Source organism: Falco cherrug, chromosome 14 (genome assembly GCF_023634085.1).
Source record: "Falco cherrug isolate bFalChe1 chromosome 14, bFalChe1.pri, whole genome shotgun sequence".
In the NCBI taxonomy this organism is placed as follows: domain Eukaryota; kingdom Metazoa; phylum Chordata; class Aves; order Falconiformes; family Falconidae; genus Falco; species Falco cherrug.
The window spans coordinates 17,504,474-17,526,354 of record NC_073710.1 but is presented as its reverse complement, the minus strand read 5'-3'; the positions used below and the strand labels follow the sequence as shown (position 1 = coordinate 17,526,354).

The 21,881-nt window shown below is 38.4% G+C and overlaps 1 protein-coding gene and 1 long non-coding RNA gene across 5 annotated transcripts in view; one reads left to right on the top strand and one right to left on the bottom strand.

Moving 5' to 3' along the window:
• Nucleotides 1–21,881, bottom strand: part of CDYL2 (chromodomain Y like 2) — a 62,038-nt gene that overhangs the window by 7,895 nt on the left and 32,262 nt on the right. For all 3 annotated transcript variants that reach the window (XM_055726622.1, XM_055726621.1, XM_027802951.2), the window contains exons 2-4: nucleotides 20,850–21,444; nucleotides 11,816–12,033; nucleotides 4,645–4,817 (exon numbers count right to left, since the gene is read on the bottom strand). In XM_055726622.1, the coding sequence (XP_055582597.1) occupies nucleotides 4,645–4,817; nucleotides 11,816–12,033; nucleotides 20,850–21,444 (986 nt within the window). The remainder of the gene's footprint in view (nucleotides 1–4,644; nucleotides 4,818–11,815; nucleotides 12,034–20,849; nucleotides 21,445–21,881) is intronic.
• The window catches only part of LOC114015436 (uncharacterized), a 95,989-nt gene that overhangs the window by 46,905 nt on the left and 27,203 nt on the right, over nucleotides 1–21,881 (top strand). Inside the window, exons 1-2 of one of the 2 annotated variants that reach the window (XR_003559354.2) lie at nucleotides 2–2,945; nucleotides 10,196–10,332. This is a non-coding gene — a long non-coding RNA (uncharacterized LOC114015436). Of the gene's footprint in view, nucleotide 1; nucleotides 2,946–10,195; nucleotides 10,333–21,881 lie in introns of those variants that run through there. The other variant, XR_003559353.2, reaches the window with a different exon arrangement.

The window sequence follows — 21,881 nt, the reverse complement described above, 5'->3', positions numbered from 1 at the left end:
ATAAAAAATAGAAGAAAGATCTTGAATACAGAAGAAACACTTAGATAGATACCCAAGCTTAAAGTACTTAATCTGAAAACAAATTAGAACCACAGATGAACACAATAAATACCACGGCCCAGTTTTATGAGGTTAGAATTGCAAGATGCTTTCTAGTTTGCACATGGAAAATTTTGCTCGTATTTAGTCATTTAATCTCTCCAAGTAGCTGGGTTATTAAATAGTTTTGTATATGTTGTATATGAACTGATTAATTGGAATGCACTGATTCTTGTACTTTTTGCAGAATGGTTTGTTTAGGTTTGGTTTTAGTTCTGGACCAGTAACTCATTGTACACATAGCGCTTCTCAGTTTGCTCCACAATGGCTACTGTGGATTCTGATGATCTGGTTTGGCTAACTCGATGAACATACTGTGGCATGACAGACAGGAAGCTCACAGGTGGATTACTGGATATTTATTTTGTTCCAAAAAGTTCTCTTAAGATCCTGGGTCAAAGGTTACTGCAAGTCCCATCAATGGATTGGGAGATCGTAAACATTTATGGCACACCAGCGGAAAGAACAAGACCTACAAAGGGGAGTCAGAGGGAGAGAGAAATGTTTGAACAGGGCAAGACTTAACGTGAGTGATCTGTTGGGCCTTCGTTGCAACGTCTTCGGCAAAGATGTAACAAAGTAAATGCCCTTGGGTGCCCGTAACAGTAAACGTGAAGCCAGGGGAAATAACAGGGAAGCAAACGTGATTGGATTCATCTGGATGAATGAATTAGAACATGATAAATTCGGTGCAATGAGAAGCTATTTTAAATAAGTTACCTACCAGCAACTGTGGAAAGACATCTGTTGAACAGAACAGCCTATACACCAATTAGGAAAAAGCATGAGTGTAATTGGGGGCAAATTATGGGCTCCAGCAGCTCAGTGTGCAGCAGTATATGGAGGCAAACGAAATGCTCAATTACTTTAGAAAAGAGACATGTATAAATCAAATTCAAAACAAAATAAGAGGTTCTGTTCCTGCACTAGGTATTTGTTAGATCCAGAGTGCATCTTTGCTGACAGAGTTTAGTAAAGAACATGTTGTCAAATGTGCCCTTTGATGAGCTGCAGGTCTCCCACTGAGGTTAAAAAGAGCCAGACTTCTGTACCTGAGAACAGGAGGTGTGCCGTGCAGGTCAGAGTGCCGACTTGGCAAAAAATGGAGAACATCCTGAAGAGAAGTATTTTATTGGACTGAAGTGCAAGGGCATTGGCTATATTTTAAATGAAAATGAAGAGTCTGAGGTGACCCAGCATTAAATGTTCAATGAATGAGTTCTGTTTTTCAGGCTGTCTAGTAATGAGTTGAGTTTTGACCATGGGAAAATAAGAGGCTCGTGGGAATTGATGCCATTCTGTTCACACAGTGAGTAATAAACCAGAATATCAGCAGTCAGACAAAGAGAGCGAAGTAAGTAACATTGTATTTGTCTCTTCAAGACCATTTCTTTCTAGAGGATAGCGGGGTTAAAGAGAATTGTGGTTCATTTTAGTTTGCAGAAGCAATGCTGTTCCCTTATCTCATTATTTCTTCGGTTGTTTATGGTTGATTAATGACTGTGGATCACTACACCTGATTAATTCCAGAATTCTGAGAATGTTCATGGTTGAGCAATTAAGCCTTCCAAGTAGAACTACAGATGGGAACAGGGATGTGATGAATGATAGGTAAAAGAACAAACTATGCATAAATGGTGGCAGCAGATCTGAGGACCATGCGGAGGCAGAAGAAAACAGCATTATGGGGAAAAGCAGGAAGCACGTGGTGATAAATGGGACTGGAAGTGAATATGGAAAAGCAATTAGGGATGTGGAGAGGAAACGGTTAGATGATGGAGAGGAAGAACAAAGCAGAACACATTAATGGAGGGGAGGTGTTCAAAGAAATGTGAAGTCTTCATGAGTGAGGAGGGAAGGGAGGACCTGGAGATGGGGGGAGAGTGGAACAGAACACTGAGAAGACACAATGAGTCTCTGTCATGAGGGAAGGATGAGGAGCACAGAGGACGGTACAATGGATGGGTATGGGACATGCCACCTGCAGGATGGAGTGGAAGGCTACAAATTTGGGAGCTTACGAGGGGAACAAATGTCTGCATTTGGTCTACAGAACCTGCAGTGTCCAGCACTTAGCTGTGTTCCCTGTTTGGTACGTTATTTGTTTCAGTGAGTTGTCTTTGTACCTGGAACCTGGCACGTTTCTGTTTCTCTAAATTTCTCACAGCAGTTCCTGGCCTAGAAGCTCCTTGTTCCACTTCAAGGCAGTTCTTTGGAAAGGACTTAAAATTGTAACTATTTGCAAAGTACAGCCAGAAGCTCAAAGACAGGAAAAAGTGTCCCATGCAGAAGGCTTCTTGTTTTGCTAGAGGGTATCTGGGAAGCTGACCAGCAGATACACTTCGGGATGCTCAGATACCTCTGCGTTGTTGCAGAGGTCTTGCTGCAGGTCGGGGCTTTTAAGTACATCAAAGGCTATAAAGAAGTTGAGCAAGTCAGGTCGTCCTTCTTTGTTTTCTTCTGAGCACATCCAGAATTTTATGTATCCGATGATGTGAGACAGATGCCGGGAGTGCCTTCCACCGAGTTTCTTGATTGCAGGGCTCCGTAGGCCACGTGCACAGCTGCAGTGCAGTCTGTCCGTCCGCCCTTTCCCTGCTCCCGGAGTGCAATGCCGGACACACGCCTGGATGATGGCAGCTCAGGCCGATGGATCTATGTCCAGTACCTGGAGAGAAGCTACAGCGTCACACATCCGTTAGCTGCAAGCCCCAAAGGCAGCGGATAAGGACGGAGGCCGAAAGAATAAATCATTCGCATGAGATGAGACTTGACGGATATTTAAACTTCAGTTTTAACTTGTGACCAGTATACGAGATCCACACTTCAGAAAGTGGAAAGACACGGTAATCAAAGTTTTAATTTCATTTTGATACAAGTCTAATGATGTAAAGCAGTGGAAGCAGAGATCTGTTCATGTGTTTTAGGACATCCTAACCACTGAAAAAGCGAAGTGTACATTTTTTTCTACTCTTATTACGGTATATTTTCCATGAGTTGAGTCCTTTGTTCACAGAAAGCACAGAGAGTGCTAAATGGAAAACGTAGAGTATTGTTTCCAGAAGTACAATAAAAATCTTATTTCCAGTGGGCCTGAAGCCGACATTCTTGACAAGGAGCAGTACACTGTACCAGTATTTCAAGAGTGCTCTGTGAGCCCAAGGATGGAAAAACTGAGTGTCATAGTCTGGCTTATACTCATGTAAATGTTGAATTGGTAAGTACACCTGTGTATTAAATGTGTGTAGATAAACGTATACATATATAACAATACCTATCTACACATTATTTACATGAATAATATTAAAATTGTATCTTCTAATGGAGTGTGAGTGTGCACATGTTTTCAAACAAGAATACTGATTTTCTTCTGTCACATTTTTTTTTTGTTCCACGTTATTAAAAATCCCTTACGTTAAAAAAATATAATAAATCAGGATGTGTCCTTCAAAGGGTTTTTCTTTTTTTTAAATATCACTACATGATACTCAAGCATAGCTAGGGTCTTAAAAACATGTCATAATTTATGTTTAAGAGGTGCATTTTAAATTCTTTCAAAATAATTGCTACTTTGAGAATTTCAGAAGTATTAAACTGAGAATCCAAACTGATCTGCAGTAGTTGTAACAAAGATAATTGGTGATTAATACAAATAATGTAATAAGTAGAGCTGATCTTATGTTATATTAATATAGAAAAAATATTGATCTGTTGTAAAACAAATTCTGTAATATTTGTTCATAGAATTGTTACATAAAATTTTAAAGCTCTCAGAAGAAGAATACTTATTTTTAGGAATTGGGGGGGGAAGGGACCAAACCCTCTCCTGGTACACCGGTGAAATACCATTGGCTTTAATGGGGTAATGTTGATTTATACTGGAAAATCTGCCAAATATGTATAAAGTATACCTTGTGGATAATGGAAATATTTGGTGATGTATTGTGCAGATTGATTTGTAGACTGCATGTCATAAACCCTGGATTTCTATTAAGATAATGTGATATATACAAGGAAAGTCACATTTTAGTTATGAAAATAAAACTACATTTACATATATATTAAGTAATTTAAATTTAAGAAAAAGAGTGGAGACCCTTCTAATAAAGTTCTGAAATACAGTGGCAGACTGCTATTTCAACAGAATATGAGTAAGCCATGGATTCCCATTTGTACTGAAATTCATTAAAATGATGAACATTAAAACAAGTAAAATATCTGCTTTTCAGGAACCACTGTAGAACATGACAATAGCTAATTTGGAAAAAGAACAACAAAGTTGTATTTGAATTTGGAGGAATGATTTGAAATATTAAATACAGAGAACTGGAATAAAATAAATCCCTATGGATATTAGCATTGGAATAAATGTGCTTTCTTTTCTAGTAAGGAAAGGTCCAAGGTTCTTCTTACTAAATAAATTTGTAGGACTGTAATTAGAATGCAATCAACACTTAAATATACAACATTTTTGGACCTGATAAATATCTTTATAATCACACACTGCATTTCATAATTTAGAGATCATAGGTAAGCTTGGGTCACCTTATAGCTTCTGCAATCCTAGTGCTTTCCTTTCTTCTGTCATTGGATAACCTGCCAATTAAATATGAGTAATCTAGGCCACTACAGAATACACTTCCCACTGCGCTGAGAAGTAAGAGTTTACTGTCATCAGCTGATGCATTGCACAATGCTCTCCGAACTTCCTTCATGATCTGTGGATAAAGAAAAGTAAACAATTCGACATGCATGCCGTTGCAATATCATTTCCCTAGTTTTACAAACCTTATTGATTTTGAGAGACTTAAATTTTGGGCACTATTAATACTTACATCAATTATATGTATTTATATAATTTTAATATACTTAGAATGGTAACACTGAGAGTTTACAAAATATTTTATATTTGGAAGTGCTTTGTGGATGCTTACTAATTCAAAAGGTTTTTAGGAGTCGGCTGTTCTATGGGCAATTCTAGCCAGCATATGATTTTTGGTTTCAATTTAATAATTTCAAATATCACTTTTTTATTTTCATCGTGTATATTCAGTGTACATCACTGCATCCTCAGTAACACAGTTATCACAACAACAGCCTATTAACCTCAACAGATTGTAAGCAAAATCTACAAACCCCAGTTTTCAGTTCTTCAACTACTTTGGTTTATATGACTTCAACCACAGCAAAGCAGGACAAGAGGACATCATATACATCAACATGACAAACATATTATTCATTTTTCTATGCTCAGTGATATCGTTAAAGTCTACAAATGTTAAAGCAAAAAAGCCACTTGAAAGAGACATTTTGCCTCTGATTTACAACTGGATCAAACTATTAATTGCACCATAAATCAAACCTAATCAAAATCTGTATAGAATTGAGCTGCTGGTATTATAAGAAAATGGCCCTTCACCCGAGCAGAGAATCGTTTCCCTAATAATTTTTAAAAGGAAATATTATTAATTCCTGATGGGTAACTTCTTGTTTGGTCACAATTCAGTGTAGATTGTAAGCTGTAATTCATTTCAGCCGTTTCAGCTTCCCCTCTTCTCTTTAGTGATTTGTTCCTCACTTCAAGGGCTGTGATTTCATCTGGTGTGACACCTCCCATGCTTAAACATACTCATGTGTCAAAGTATTTCCTATAGACAGGGTTCTGTTGAGTCACATTTTTCTCTTTTGTACTGAAAGATTTGCTGTTAGTGTAAATTTAGGTAAAAGCAAAATGTGGCTGGGGGATTAAATATGGTTTTGACATGAGAGAAACCCAAGATTTTTAGCTTGTGATTGTTTTCGTTCACTACTTTCTGTTTCCAAAAATTCTTCAGATCTCTGAAGTGCCCTATTTAAGAAGTGTCCCTAAATACAGAACAGAAGTTTTGTTTATACCATTCTAGGTAGCCTTTTATTTGAAATCCTGTGGTTTGTGAGACCAGGCTTGAGCTTGCATATTCAAACCATGCAGTGCAACACTACCTGTGTGTTTTCCATATGTGTTTGCATAAAAAATGGTTGTTACTGGCTGCTGAGACCAAGACATGAGAAAGCAGGTGGTGAACTTTTCGATGCTTCACTTTTACAAGTGCACTTCAGAATGCCTGTAATACAGAGTATGTGACAGCGGGTGGAAGTGAAGTAATTAAAAGCAGCAGAATTTGGAAGTATATTTGAAATTCTTCTGCAGGTACAAAAATGTCATCAGTGATTTTAGGAGTACTGTTCATTCTCAGAGTCTCAGAGGCTGTCTCTGTCCTCGGTAAAAACATAGCAAACCTGCACATTTTGTAAACGGGAAACAATGGAAATAAACCCCTAAAGCCTCTGTTCAAAGTTAAAAAAGAAACTTCTGAAGGTGGTGGATGTTAGAATAAGAAAAAGATACAGTATTTTGATTTTCTTAGTTCCATGGGGATACAAGATTGTCCTCTTAGTTTATTTTAAATGTTCTCAAAATCTGCTTTTTCTTAGGGAGGATGTATAAATAATATCAGGGAATACCAGTCAAACTTTTTTATACAATATGAGGAGTGTTGCTTTAAATATGATGCCATGGTGTAATACTCCATTCTGCAAGTTTCTTTACCATTCCCCTTTCTCCAGTGATATCTGCATATGTACCTACTCTTTCATGTTACCACTGCTACCCTTCAAACGCATCATTACCATGACAAACCTGTCTCTTTTTTATCTTATCCCTCACTGATTTGGATGGCTAAAGCCATCGAAAAGCACACCAAACTTTTAAGCAGAGGTTATACTACTTGTAGGAAAAAACAAGATTCTGCTATCACTGTTTTTCCAATGTTTTGAAGAGGGTGACATTAAAAGTCCGTTATTAGGAATCGATTTCTCAGCTATGGTTGAAAATGGGAAGGCTTTGACAGTATTTCAGATATTATTTTTGAGCAGGAGTGGAAATTTAGTTCCACTGCTCCACTGGTTTCTAGCAAAATAAAACAGTATCAGAAACCATGAAACGATAATGTATCGGTGTTGTCAGGCTCCAAAGAGCTATTTTTTTTTTTTAATATTTGTGAACTAACTTTGTCATCCAAAGGTACTCAGAGGCTCATTGGAATACACCAGTGCCAGCCAAGTCAATTCTCACTCCCTTGTTCTATGCAATGATTCTTTTGCTGGTGCAGACCAAAATTCACTTGGTCACCTTGTCACTCAGCACAGTTGTAGCCAACCCGCTGTCCACTGTTGCTTCCAAATGTCTTGGTGTCACGCCTTTCCTCATTGATTATCTGGGTATGGGTATTTCTCTACAGGTGTTTATACGCTTATAGAAAAGCTACTAACAATAAAATAAAAATTAAAAAGATGCTTTGTCTGTAGGGCTGCAGAACTGTATTAAACTGCAGTACTGTAAAGTAAATATAATTTTGGTTCAGAGCACAAATTTCCATTTAATGCAGTAGTGAATTCCGTTTGCAAATACAGAGATACTATGTGTCCTTAGTTACAGTTCTTTGTCAGATTCCATACTCTTTTTCTCTCTTCCACAACCCTTAAACCTTCCCTCATTTTGGTACAACTGTGGCATTTGTCCAATTAAATTTTACTTTCTCTAGTGGACCAGATCTAATATTACTATTTGCAGGGCTCCACTGCAGTATTCTCCAGTTCCATGCTTTTTTAAATTAGCTTTTTCATGGTCTTTTAGTTAATTTTCAGTTGTGGGGACAGTATTTCTATTCCAGTGCGTTTGACTAAAATTTCTGAGGAAGCATTTACAAAACAGAATGGGCCAGTTATTTAGCTCATGATAATCAAATTACAAATTTAGAACAGGCCTAATGCTTCACTTACTGTTTTATTGAAACCCAAATATATAATAAAATTATCACTTGCTCCAAAGTTGCTTATTTTTCTAATCCTGTCAAGAAAATAAGCTGGTTCGTTCTTTAACAGGACACCTTATATTGCAAAATACACATAAAATGTTTTAAAACTTCATTAAACTTCTAAGAGCTTATTTTAATGCCTTTCACTGGATGTAGGAAATTTTAAAAGGCATTTGGTGCCCTTTGCTTTTAATATTGCTTACATTCTGGGGAAGTCAGAGAGCTGGGAATTGATCACAGTAATTACACAAAGTGTCTTGAACAGAAGTCACTTGTTCATATAAATAGAAATAGTAGTTTAAAAAGGTAACTTCTCTGAATCTCTGTTGATATTCTTAAAGGTAAATAATCTGTAAATATTAATTACAGTAAAACAGAATTTTAAAGCCATTCAGTTGTTCTTAGAATGTCTTCCACACTTGCCCATTTTTACATAAATGTGCTTTTTGTTACTTACTGACTTTGTGCAAGCAGATTCTGTTTGATAAAGGACGGACTTGGGAACCTATAAGGCTGGCTTCAGGCAGAACTGGCCAAGACCCACAGTTTATCTTTGTATGAGAGCAAAAGTACAGATAGCAGTAAACTTGTACCTGCCTTTTTTTTTTTTTTTTTTTCTCTTTAAGTTAGGAAAAGTTGTAAGTGGAAAAACTGAAAGCAACCCAGTGCTCCAAAATGCGCCTGGCAGAACTTCAAACCCTGTAATTCTCACGGCTGGAAATTTGAAACCTGGTTCTTTTGTATAAGAAGTGTACTTGAAGTAGTTGTATAGGTCCTCAATGGAAACATTAGCTGTTTAGGGAATGTTTTGCTTTTATTTCAGAGTAATATTAATTCCTAGCTCCATTAATAGTATAAAGTAAAACCAGTGGATGGATCCATTTAATCTTAAATTTAAAACAGAATTTGGATCCTTGAAATGTTCTGAGTTAAAACAGCAGCAGCAGCATTGGAGAACAAATTTCAGAAGCAGCAAAGGACCCATGAGAGAAAACGCCCTAATGGAATTTACAATGATGAAATATTTTACCTATCTATTTTTAAAATGAATTTTAAAAGTAGCAAGCCTAAGCCACTGGAATAAAAACAAGCTGTGCTGTTTAGTGACACTGGCTTGGAAGTTTTATAAGGTCTTGTAAAACATAAGAAAGAATTTCTATAGTGCCCTGAACATTTTTGTAGAAAAACCTCCATTAGTACAGTGGCACTCAGCCAAGTTCAATCAGTGCAAATGGTGCTGGAAGGCGCATCAGCACATTTCATGCCAAAATCGCCTGCATAAACCCACAGGTGTGATGTGGCTACCAAAAAACATAGGATGAAGATTCAGGTAGACTTCTCAAGTGTTTCTTTTTGGTATAAATAAGTTCTTTGTTATGTTAATTAAATTGGCATAAATAGCAGAGGCCAATGGTTGAACGAAACTATTAAATTTTATCTGAAGATTAAGATAAAGCACAAAGGGCTGTTTAGGGGTGAGAGTGATTTTGTATAAACTTAATTTTGTAATGATGGCAGGCAGCGCACACCTTTTGGTTTTTTCCTAACATAGATGGCTGAGAATAACCAGACCACTATTTTAACCACACCAAGTAGACCTGTTCTGAATAAATTAATCATTTACTATTTGGCAAACATAATTTACTGAATGTTTAATAAAGCTCAAAGTCAGCATTTCTTTTGACAAAGTGAAACACACTTTCTTCATTCTGTAGGAATTTCATATTTGTACTTTCTATTCACTGGTGATAAAAGGCATCAAAACTGACAAAGTTGTAAATGTCCCTAAAATACTCTGTCAGTTTGTCTCACCTATGGCTATGGGTGACAAACTGCAGGAACAAGGCATTCAACATAGTCCTTTCAGTTCCTTGGATTTTTAGCTGTAATTGCCAGCAAGGATGTGGAATTGCCAATATTGGAGGTGCTGGGTTTTGTGGTGTGAATGATCATGGGCAGCAGCCTGGAGCGAGGCCAAAGAAGTTGTTTCATGTTTGCCAGCAAGCAGCCTTTGGAGGGCAAGAGCTTTCAATTGCTTTCAGCCTGGATGAGTTTTAAACAGACAATCTCAGTGTGGAGAACTCATTACCTTGATTAATTCCTGACCATCCAGATCCTGGTCAGTAATGTGGTTTTCTAAAATGTATTTTTGAGTAAGCTTCAGTAAAGGTTCTAGAAATAGTCTATACTGGTGATGCAAGAAAAGAACTGTTATATGCTTATCATTTATTCTTCCACAGAGGTGGGTTCCCAGCATATTGGAAGTTTTCAAAGAATGAAACGGATTGGCTTGGCTGACCTGAAGAACCTGAATTAATTCACTGGTTAGAGCATTTGAACACTGCTGATGCGGAACAGCACAGCCAGCAACGTAAAGGTATGTCTGTTCACCCTGAGCATAGTAAGGCCTTGATTTTATACTTTTTCAGGCCCTTGAGCTCTTCAGTTAAATTACCTGCAGGGTCAATTAGTGGTAATTAATACATGGATGGAATGATGGATTTCAGGTAATTGAATGTGTTTTAAGGAATTGGTATTAAAAGCAGGTGTTTGGTGTTCTGTGTTAATTTACAAGACAGTCCTTTTAAATATTATATAGTTTTAAAACTAGGAGTGATAAATGTATGTACCATCAGTTTTAACTATTTAGTATCATTCTGTGTATTAATGTCCATGTGTAGGTGTGCATTTGGGAAGGGGAGTCAAATTTAGGGCCCATCATACCTGACCGTGGTTTTATCTGACGCTCATTACATGTAATTAATTTCAAAGTTACTCAGTTTCTTACTGAATGAAATAGTTCCTCAAAGCTACAATCTACTTTTCCCTCAGATGGTGCTCAAACTGATATTTCATACGTTCTTATGTTGAAGTTACTGTGTAAGACAGAGCTGCACTGGCGTGTCTGCAGGGCAGAAAAAGGCAGAGATCTGCCACACTGTGGGCAGCTCGTGGCGGAACTCTGCCTGCAGGATGCTCCGACAGGCAAAACTGGGGCCGGGAGGCAGCTCCTGGTGCTTCCTCTCTGGTCTATGGTAGCCCCTTTCCATCAGGCCAGTAGTGCCCATGTGGAACAGGGCTCAGGCATGTTCTCTGCTCTCCAGGACATGCATCCTGATGCAGGCATTTATTGACACCCCTTTTGTTCTGACATGGGAAAGGTATACCAGGGTATTGCCGTCCACTATGCTGGGATCACAGAGAATGGAAGGAAAAGCTTCTCAGCCCTTCCAGCGACTCATGTATGTACTGGAGTAGTACAAGCTACGAGTCCAAGTCTGACCTTAAGTGTATGATGTTTGGAACAAGGGAATTCATCAATATAATCTATATGTTGCACAACTAAGCAATTCAGCTGAGAACAGAGCCCCTAATTGGTTAAGGTTTCATAAATAAGGACTCATAAAGTGATTCAGAGAAAAAGCAATTAGGGATCAAGATGTACTTTTAGAATTACTGTCTCGGGATATAGCCTGAAATTCTCCATATGCAACAACTGGAGCACTGTTTAAATTAATAAAATGAAAGGGACCAGATTTCTCCTAAGGATAGTAATATCAGTAACTTCAACATGTGAAAAACTGACTCACACAATCCATGCTGGAAATACCGATTCTGCCATTCCTTTCTTTACTTCTAATTTTCAGTTTCAGACATGTAAATTAAAAATTAATTTCTATTGCATTCTTTTTGACAGGAATCCCAAGTGTGAAAAAGCTAGATATATCTGAACTCTATATTTCTTTTCTAAGAAAATCAGTTAGGAAAAAAAATACATAAAATCCAGTTCAAGTGTAGTGTTTCCAAGATAACCCACACATTAGGATGGCTTTCTTTGGCTTTTATGGCTACATGCTTACCTCTGGGGTCAGTGCATTGTTATCTGAAGTCTGACTCGACAGCAAAATATGTGTGAAACCATCTTCTTTCCGGACTACAATGTCCCTGAACCGGCAGTTACTTTCGTTTTGACGCACACTGTATCTCAGTCTCTTATCAAAGACATAATCTTTCTCTCCATCCAGTTTCCTTTTCACAGTGCTGTGTAGATTCAAGCTTCCATTGGCCAGAGAAGAACCTTTCAGATGGAAAGAATCAAAGCACAATTATGTCTATGCCTTCAAAGAAATAGAGTGATACTTTCTAGCTCAGTATTTACAACAGCCTCTATGTGATAAATTTGGTAAATCAGAAATATGCCTGGCTAGCCAAATTTGGCCTCAAGCCATCCTTCCTATTCTATATTCCAACACGCAGTACTTTTTCTTCTTTGATCAGACAACCTCTAGATCTAATGAACTGTAGCACGTAGGACTGGTACTCCTAATGGGATCAGTTTTGCTTTGAAGATGAAAACAACTGCACCGCAGTCTTTCACATGCATTTGGGGTGATCCATGAATTCATAGGAAGGTTCTGATTCAGCTTTGGAAAAACTTGACATGACAGGTTTATTCCAAATCCCATCTTTTGAAGTTACATTTTCTTCCTTTTATGGTGACCAGAAAGTCATGACCAGATTCCAAGGACAACGTGACTACACACCTGGTGCACACCTCTATGTGACAGTAAGTCAGGGGAGTTCTTACTAAGCTGCCACAACTGGCATTTTCTTCCACGTATCCTTGTGGCTGGTGTTAGAAGTAGCAGTTAGCTGTCCCCTGCTCTGATCCCGAGCGTCTGCGCATTACCTTTTACAGGAACAGTAATTACTGCCTTTTGACAAACAGGTACGATATTAATATTGGACTTTGTACATAGGAAATAGTAATGCTGATGCCATTTTGGAGGCTATCCAGCTTAGGAAAGAAAGGGAACTGACATGATACAGTTCCTCCTTAAAAACAAATGAGGCTAAAAGTATGTCAGTTTTAAAAGACGGTTTATTCTGACTTACACTGTGTATGAACTGTAAACTATTACTTTGTTTATATTTACAGTTCTTCTGTAATAGGCAATATATTATGATTGGTAACAATGCTGAGCCAGAATGGTGGAAATATCTGTACAAGATTTTTATGCAATACTCCTTTTCTAATTGCAGATGTTTCACACTATTGCCATTGAAAGTAAAGCAGAGACAGGCTCCTGAGGAACAGAGATTAAAGTCACTCTGTTCATTGGAATAGTTTCCAAATCTGTTTTTTGTTTAAATAGACATGAGCCCACAATACGGTGTATTTAAGAAAGGCCAAGAAAGAGCTGAATGAAAACACCTTTGTTTGTTCTGTTCTTTACTCCTGCCAAAGCTGACCTGTTCCAGCTTCTGGTATCAAATAGCCAGGAATTTTTAAAGGGCAGATGACATGACTATTAGAACATAGATTTAAATTGTATCGTTTAAATGACCACTATCCAATTAAAAGTGCTCTGTTGGAACAGAATTGAATGGTGAATTCGTAACAGATTATTCTCCAAACCAAAACCACTTACCTTCACTCTGGATTAGCTATGTTTCTACTTAACGTTTATGCTGGTAACTGAATTGCCTGATACCCCACAGCTGGAAGTGACCTGTAGGATTGTTCATAGTGTGTGAAATGCCTGTATATATACCCTGCAGTTACGATACATAATGTTAAGATATATAGAGTGCTTAATAGTATTTAACTGGTGCGTCATTGGGCCTTGTCATGTAATGTGTGCATGCGTGTACACATATATCTATGTGTACAAACACACAGAAATGCATGTTTGTTAAAAAGTCAGCTATTTCAGTCAATCATAAACCTCTTTTTATGTTAAATTAAGAGATACCTAAAGCATCACCTTATTATATTGAATGGAGGATTCAACTGGTGCAATGCAAACACTGACAAATTACATTAGATCATCAATTTGAAAAGAAGTAATTTGAAGCCAGCAGAATTTGAAATTTGTTTTCTTGACAAGATTTATCTACAAGTGCAGAAATTACCATGTGCTTGTATCTTAAAAATTATGAATAAGGTTTTGCAACTGCATATATTTTGACATGTATTCTTACAAACAAAAATCAACTTAAGAAATTACTAATGGAAAACTAGTGTCATTGGGAATAATACACTGCAACAAATTACTTATTTGACTGAGACAGACTTTTAAATATTACATTTTTATCTATTCAGTCCTTACTATGTTGCTTGACCCAGCAATAAACTACTAAGATGTGAAGAGTTCAGTCTCACAAAAAAGTGCAAAAAGCTTACAAAATCAGAGGCACAAATGAACATTGAATGGAAGAAGTGTCAGACTACCTGTACTGATTATCAACCTAGTGTTGAAGATTATGCCTCATCTATTTTAAATACAGATGCTAAGAGAATAGCAGAAGATTAATTCACACAAATTATCAAGCTCAACAAAAAGCCTCATAGTAATAATTTTGTTTATGTTTTTGTTGTATTCCTTTGTTTGAATAATGTATCCAGGATGTAAATTAAATACATGATGTAAGAAACTAAAGATCTTACCACTATATTTTAACTATCTGCACGCCAGCAGACATAAATTTAACCAGAGGAAAGATCTAAATTACATATAAGAGAAACAGAAACGGAAAAGTGTAATTTCCAAGAATAGATGATTAACAGAGCAACATATAGCGGGTAAATTGTTGTTTCAGTAGTATATACAGCACAGCCCTGTAATCTTGTTTAATCTGATAAACTGGAAAAAATGATCAGCAAAATCTAAAGACAACACTCATGTGAAACCAGGCCAATTTTGCATGCCCGCTGCATGGATGTAATGGAGCTACTGAAGCTTTGCTCTGGAGCCACCAAAGCACCCAGATTTTCTCTGCATGAGGGTTAATAGTTAGCACCTGCTTAATGCACACAAGGGTAACACTGCCTTAATATATCAAGATGAAAAATGACTGTGACGTAGGAAAAAAGAGACATTCTCAAAGCAATCTTGCTGCATGTAAAACAAATGAAGGATGTCACAAATTACGTAAGCTTACAGTACCTCTAAATGTGGTTTACTGGCTTAGTAGTGAGTATTTGATGCTCAGTCTAAGTACAAAAAGAAAGCAGAAGGGGAGAAAATACTTCTTCCTTAGTGGGAGTTTAATTATCACCTTGTTTTTAATCAGCACTTTCAATATTTTTTAAGGGAACTTGAGATATTCCCAGACCACTGGTGCATCTATTAATCATCCTCCAGGAATGGCAGTAAAGGATGCTACTTAAGGAGAAAATGCAAACTGGGCCACTTTCTGCAGTCTGCCCTAGTATCATCCCTAAGTGTTGTATAGGAATATGAGAGGCTTCAACCTTCCTGTTTCCTTCGGTATTTGCTTGTGGACCTTTTCAAGGCTTTCTCTAATCCCCTTTTGAGCCTGTTGATGCTGCCTGTCTCCACAGCTTCCTATGGTATGAGTTGGAGAAGTTGTGTAGCCACTACACAGAGAAGAATTTTCTTTCATCTGTGCTTTTATCTGATGTTCTACCAGTTTCAGTGAGTGGTCCCTAGTTCTGTTGTTGAGGGGTTTAGTGAACGACAGTTCTGCATTCACTTTATCTGAGGCCTTGATGATTTTGTAAACTTTGATCACACTCCCCCTCAGCCTCCCCTTCTCCATACTGAAGCCTTCTTTTATTCTTGTAATCCTCTGCGGTTTAGTTGCCTGTCCCTGGGTCTTCTCTAGCACTCCACTACTGTCAAAGGGGACAACTTGCAATGATGTTACTGCTGCTGCTGTTGGTACCAGAAAGTGCTTAAAGACTCCAGATTGAGTCTGAGACTGGGGCTCCATTATACTAGGCACTGCAGAAAACATTAGAAATTTATAGTCTAAAAAGATGAGGCAGTCAGAGAGTAGGAAAGGGAAGAGAGAAAAGATCGCAATGAGCCTCAGATCACTCAGCGCTTTGGAGGATTCAGATGTCCCCATCTCCTTCCACTGCTGCTATCCAATACAAGAGGACACCTCAAGCTACTGTTATTTTCAGATATATCTTGTCTTAGTGTTTCATCACAGTTTCAGTGGCTCTGTGCCACCACTCTACCTAGTGATCCTTGTGCTGGTACTAGCATGCAGGTAGTCAACTGACCAGATGAACTCTTCTGGCTGGAAACTCACCCAGCCAAACTGTTAATTTTCAAACAGATCAGGTTTGCCTTGTAGCCTCAAGAGTACTAAAACAGGTGCAGGGGAAGGGATGGGAATAACGATCAGGATATCCTGGGAAGGAGAGTGGGACTGTTCCTTTTGTGAGCAGCAAGCATTTAAGCTGAATGAAAAAGATCATGGAGTTAGGGCTTTAATTTTTCTAGGTGAAATAAACCATGCTGCCTTACTCTTCCTGGTAAAACAGCTTGGCATTCCTCAGTCTTCCCCATAGCCTTTTTCTGTCTCCTTTCTGTCTTTCTTGTGGGTAATGGTTAATACTGTGCATACTTAAAAGCAGTGATCTGTTGATAATTTACTAATAATTTCAGACTTCTTCACTAAAGGAGCATCTGTAAGATATCTAAAAGCAATGAGTTTTTATCCAAACCGAGAAAGCAAGCATATTTGGTTGTCTTTTACTGCCAGTATTGCTCCAGAATAAATAAAACAGAACAAGCTAAAAAAACAAGAGGAAGCAGTGACTAAGTTCACAGAGAGTATTTAAATTAAGGGCACCATGAGACTACAAAGATTTTCCTAATGGAGAAAAACAGTGGTTAGTGATACGTGACAAGCAAAAATTCTTCAGCAGATGGTACAGAAACAGAGTGATGTAGAAAAAGGAGAGACAAAATTAAAAGGGAATGTTTTTTGATGCTGTCAAGAAACTTGACAAAACAATCACTCTCAATTACAATATCTGGAGAGAAAGAGAAATGTGGTAATAGAAGACGATATATGTAATCAGAAAGAATGGTACTGTTAACTCCTGAGAGCATCACTGGATGTTGTCCCACAGACTTTTTCAACATTTTCCAATTTGCAGACCCTTAAATAACTGTCAGTGAAGATGACTCTACTCTCCTTATGACAGGATGTGTGGAAGGTAGAGGAGAGGTTTTGGTGGGAAAGGTCTTTCCCAACTTCAGCAAGGCTCCAGGCCTCCACAGGGGTGCATATATGATTTTGTGCATACATCTGTAGGTATACAGCCATCCTTCTGGGGTAAATAGCTTACTGGGGAGAGTTTTACCTATAGGTTGATCAGGAAACGCTGGTACCCGAGTGAATGTCTACACAAAACGAAACACAGGCTGGTGGAACTCCATTCAAGGAGTCATCAAAACCTAATTTTCAAATAGCTATTATTTGTTTCAATAGAAATGGCATGCCACAGACAAACAAATGAAGATACTTTTTGATTAGTTATAGTTTATAAGTTACTAATTATATTGCTTGGTTCAGTATGCTGGTAGCTAAACATTATTATGATATGAAAGAATACTGGTTCAAGTTGATGGGTTTTGAAGGCCTTCAACTACAGGCCAACACTGGCAGCAGAGCTGGGCCTATAAATGAGTTTTCAAGTTGTGAGGAATTTTTGAGTTTTCTGAACCTAGGCTTCATCTCAAGCCCAGCTTAAACTTTCTACACACACGACTGGTGCACCCTTACGCTTCACTGTGAAATGAGTCTGACATTCATTTGGGCTCCATACAGGCAATCTCAAAGCTGACACAAATGCCAGCTTCACTGGATTCTGCATGGGGCTGCCCAGGAGCCACAGCTTCTGGGAGCCAAACCCAGGTCCTCCGTGTTCCCTCTGTGTTCTGCATATAGTGCCCGGGAGCCCTGCGGGCGCTGATGGGGCATGCCGCGCTTTCGACTCGCAGACTCTGTGGCAGACTGCCTGAAACCTCTGGCATAGCTGGCCGCCTCGAAGCTAAACGTGGGAGCGCTGCCAAGCAGACTGCCACATTGCTCCCGGTCTCAAGGGACAAAGCCTTGGGACCCTGGCTCAGATTTGGAGAAAGTTTTGAAACGCAAGATGTTTGGAACAAAACTTCTGTTATACAACAAATTGGCATTTTTTTTCCCCTGAAACTTTCTTTATTTGGAATTTGTAAAATTTCAGACCAGTTTTCATGTGACATCTATCCCAATTAAAATGAGTTTGGGATATAACAGGACACATGGCAGAATCACATTGGCATCTTCTGGGCTGCTTCCCTGTGAGTGTGAATACTGATGGAGTTCAGTAAATTGCTGGACTTGCTGAAGAGTAGTGTAAGTTTCTTCAATCTGACATTTCAAATGATGTAAAATCCTGTATCAGAAAATGTGACTTCTCTCAAACTTATAGGGCAATATTAGGAAAAAAAGCTAGTATTTTTATTTTGACCCTTCTTCATCAGTTTCTGCCTGCTCTTACTTTGGTAGCCTCATCTCTCCTCTTTGTGGTTTTCTCCACTGTGAATGCGCTGGGTATCACAAAGCAAGACCGGAGGGATTTCTGACCTTGGGAGTGCTGCTGACTATGGGTTTTTCAGATGAGAACCAGGTAGAGATTTAAAGATTGCTTGCTTTTGCTTACAGGGAGGTCAGAATGCAAGGGAGAAAGGACAGCAAAATACAGAAGCGGTGGATTTGGAGAATGCAAAAACAGTCATAAAGGAACTTTTTCAAGGAGCTGCAGACATCAGCTGTTAGACCAGGAGCCCTCTGTGCATGGCAGAACACCTGGGTGCTTACGCAAAGCAGCTTTCTACTGAAATAGAGCTCTCTTACAGGGATTATTCAAACAGGGGCTGATGGATGCCATTCATTAGCTCTCGTGGGGAGAAATGAAAGACTTATTTGACTTCATAGTTCTTTGTGGCCCTTTGTTTTTTGTTTTAAAAAAAGAGATTCTAAAATATGGGAATTAATGCATTTTAAAGACACATTTTGTCTAAGAACTTCCCCAACGAATAACATAAAACAAATGATAAAAAAACTTCATTAGAAACAGTAAGAAAGCAAAGAAAAATAACTTTATACACATCTGTACCTAGATACGCAAGTCTTTTTAAAGAAGCAGGTAACTTTGTCAGCACTCCTGTATGAGCTCAAAGTCATCAAAATACAGAAGCCTGCGCTCTCAGTTTGAGGTGTCATTGACATCAGCAGGGCTACGTAGGCATTTAAAGCTGACCACGCATTTTGCTGGTTTGGGAGTCTGTAAGAAGATATTTGATGCCTGGCTTGAAAGATCCCGGTAGTTATAGAATGTAATCAACTAGACTGGGCAAGGTCAGTCCTACTTCCCAAATCAAGTAGCATTTGCTAGGTTGCCAGTAGGGTGGAAAATGGAAAGCAAAGAGATACGATTTATATTGACTTTTGAAAAGTTTTTGGCAGAGCAATTCACAAGAAGCTGTTAAGGAAATGAGTGCTATCATGGGCTATAGAAAGTGGCTAATAAAAATAAATAATTGGAACAAATGGTTACTTTTCATCATGTCAAATGATTAGTAGTTGGCTGCCCCAAGGACCTGCAGAAGGATTAGTTTATTTAATGTACGTATTAATGAACTGGGAAGAGAAGTATGAGAGGAAAATTTGAAGGGAATACAAAATAAGTAGAGTAAAAACCAGAACAAAATTTTGAAGAGCTTCACTGAGTCATAAGAAAAAGGTGAATTGGCAACAGTAAAGCAGATTAAATGCATAATGAAAAGAATCATACATATAGCTGTGTTCTAAATTAACTGTAACCAGCAAAGAAAAAAACCCTAAGAGCAACTGTGTATCCTCAATGCAAACCTTTATGCAGTGTGTAACAGCAGAAAAAAATAATACTCAAAAGGTTGTATCGCCACTATATCAGTAAGCAGTAGGAAACCATTTGGAACAGCTCCTGCTGTTTTTAAAAGGTATTAAAAAACCCCCACACACCAAAGGCACAAGAGGATACGGAAAACTACTAGGAATCTGGAAAGACTTCCACATGGTAGGAAGGCTAAAAAAGCTAGGGCTGCCTAATGATTGACAGGATACCTTCCACTTTATCTCTTCGTATAGGGACAAGAACTTCTTCAATGAAAGTAAAGGTCAAAAAAAAAAAAAAAAAGCCCAAACAAACCCACAAACCCCAAAACCTGATCAAATAAAATGTACACCTCATTGTTAACTCCTGAAATTACTGCCACAAAGCACCACTGAGGCTTTAAATTTTGCATTGGAATTTTGAATTGGAAAAAATTGGAAAAAAAACCCCAAACCTCAAAGAATTGGACACACATAGATAATGAGGAGCTACTTAGTTGCATTAAGCTGAACAGCATCTATAAAGAACATAAACCTTTATTCTTTGACAACTAAGCTATTGGGTAACTATGAGGATCAGAAAGAAATGTCTCCTCTTTCTTCTTGTTTATTTTGAGGCTGTTTGTAACTTCCCATCAAGTATGTCTTGCAACTACTGATGTATCCAGTCACAGTCAGAGACAAGGACCTGGCAGTTCTGAGTACTCCTGAATATGACGAGCATTAATACTGAGGAACTGGAATGGTATTCAGCCATTCCACTAGGATACTTTAGCAACAGCAGTATGGATTTTGCTTTTAAAATCATCCTGATCTTTCTAGACCACTGGGTCTGAGCCCACAAGTAACTGAGAAGTGATTTGTGACTTGGTCATACGCAAAATCAAAGCTGCAGTATTATACATATCTCAGCTGTCATTCCTACTCGGTGCCTTGTCATCATTTCCTCACAAGGACTTTATACTGCAAAGGCAGGTAACAAACCCCACTGCTTCATGTCACTCCTTGGGAAATAGAAGGAGGGCAGCCAACTGATAAAAAAATGGTATAACACATTTGGAAAGAGTGTGAAACCTCACGCTCTCTCCATATCACTTGTGGAGCGTGACAATGATTTTTCCATGAGTGGCCTCTCTATTTGCAGTTGCCGCAATTAAACACAACCCCCCCCCCGCCCCCCGAAAGACCGTAGCTGTTTAAATCACATACCAATTCCATTCACAACAGGTGAATCATTACTAACTTCCAACACACTGGGCAAATTTTGTTCTCCTTCGTGATCATTTAAATCCACGTTTTGCTGTTGTGAGCCATTCCCAAAATGCCTAGAATCTTTTTCATGACTGCCATCTCCATTCTGCAGACCATTATGTGGCTTTTTCAGTGGCATGATCTGTAAACCGCTGGGAGTAGTTCGGTAAGTCACAGTTTTAGCAGCCCTGTCATTAGCAGATGCTGGCTTTGCTGCGTATCCTCTTTTCTGTTTTTGAAGAGATGGATTAATTCTCTTTCTTTTGTGTGTTGACCCTTTAGACTTCCCAGATTCAGAAGGTCTATGTGACATTTTCTCAACAGATGTCCCTCGGCTTTCCCGCAAAAATTTTGGAGCGCTGGCCTGTTTCCCATGTCTCGATCGCTTTTCTCTAGTAACATGTAGTCCATTGAACTCATCAATAAATTCCTCACAATGTAATAGATGATGTTCAGGTTCCCAGGTGTCTTCATTGCTTCCGTACCCTTTCCACCTGATGAGATATTCCCATTTGCCCTTCTTGTTCTTCCTTTTGTCTACAATCCTCTCTACCTAAAAGAAAAAAACAAAAATACTGTATTAGAAAGAAAAATAGTTTGGTCATGAAAATTATGTTCTTCATTTACAGCTAGGAAGGCCTCCCTGACACTGTAAAGGCACCTTAGTATTAGTAAGATTCTCCTGAAATACAATGCCTAAAATATGCACTGACATGGAAAGCCTAACCAAGCTAGCCAAAATGTGGCAATCTATTTTACAGATTTAAATTTACCTTATTTTCATAGGATGCAGTCCCATTGGATGTATATAGACCATGCTGACTGCTGAGGAGAACCTACTTGATGTGTGTACAAACTGCTTGACGTAACGTTTAGGAATCAGTGTTACATGTGTCTGTTCGACAAAAAATTCCCATGAACAGACCTGGCGGTGCAGGAGAGGAACGCGGTATTTTGACAGCAAGGCCATTTCCCCTTCTGAAAACATTA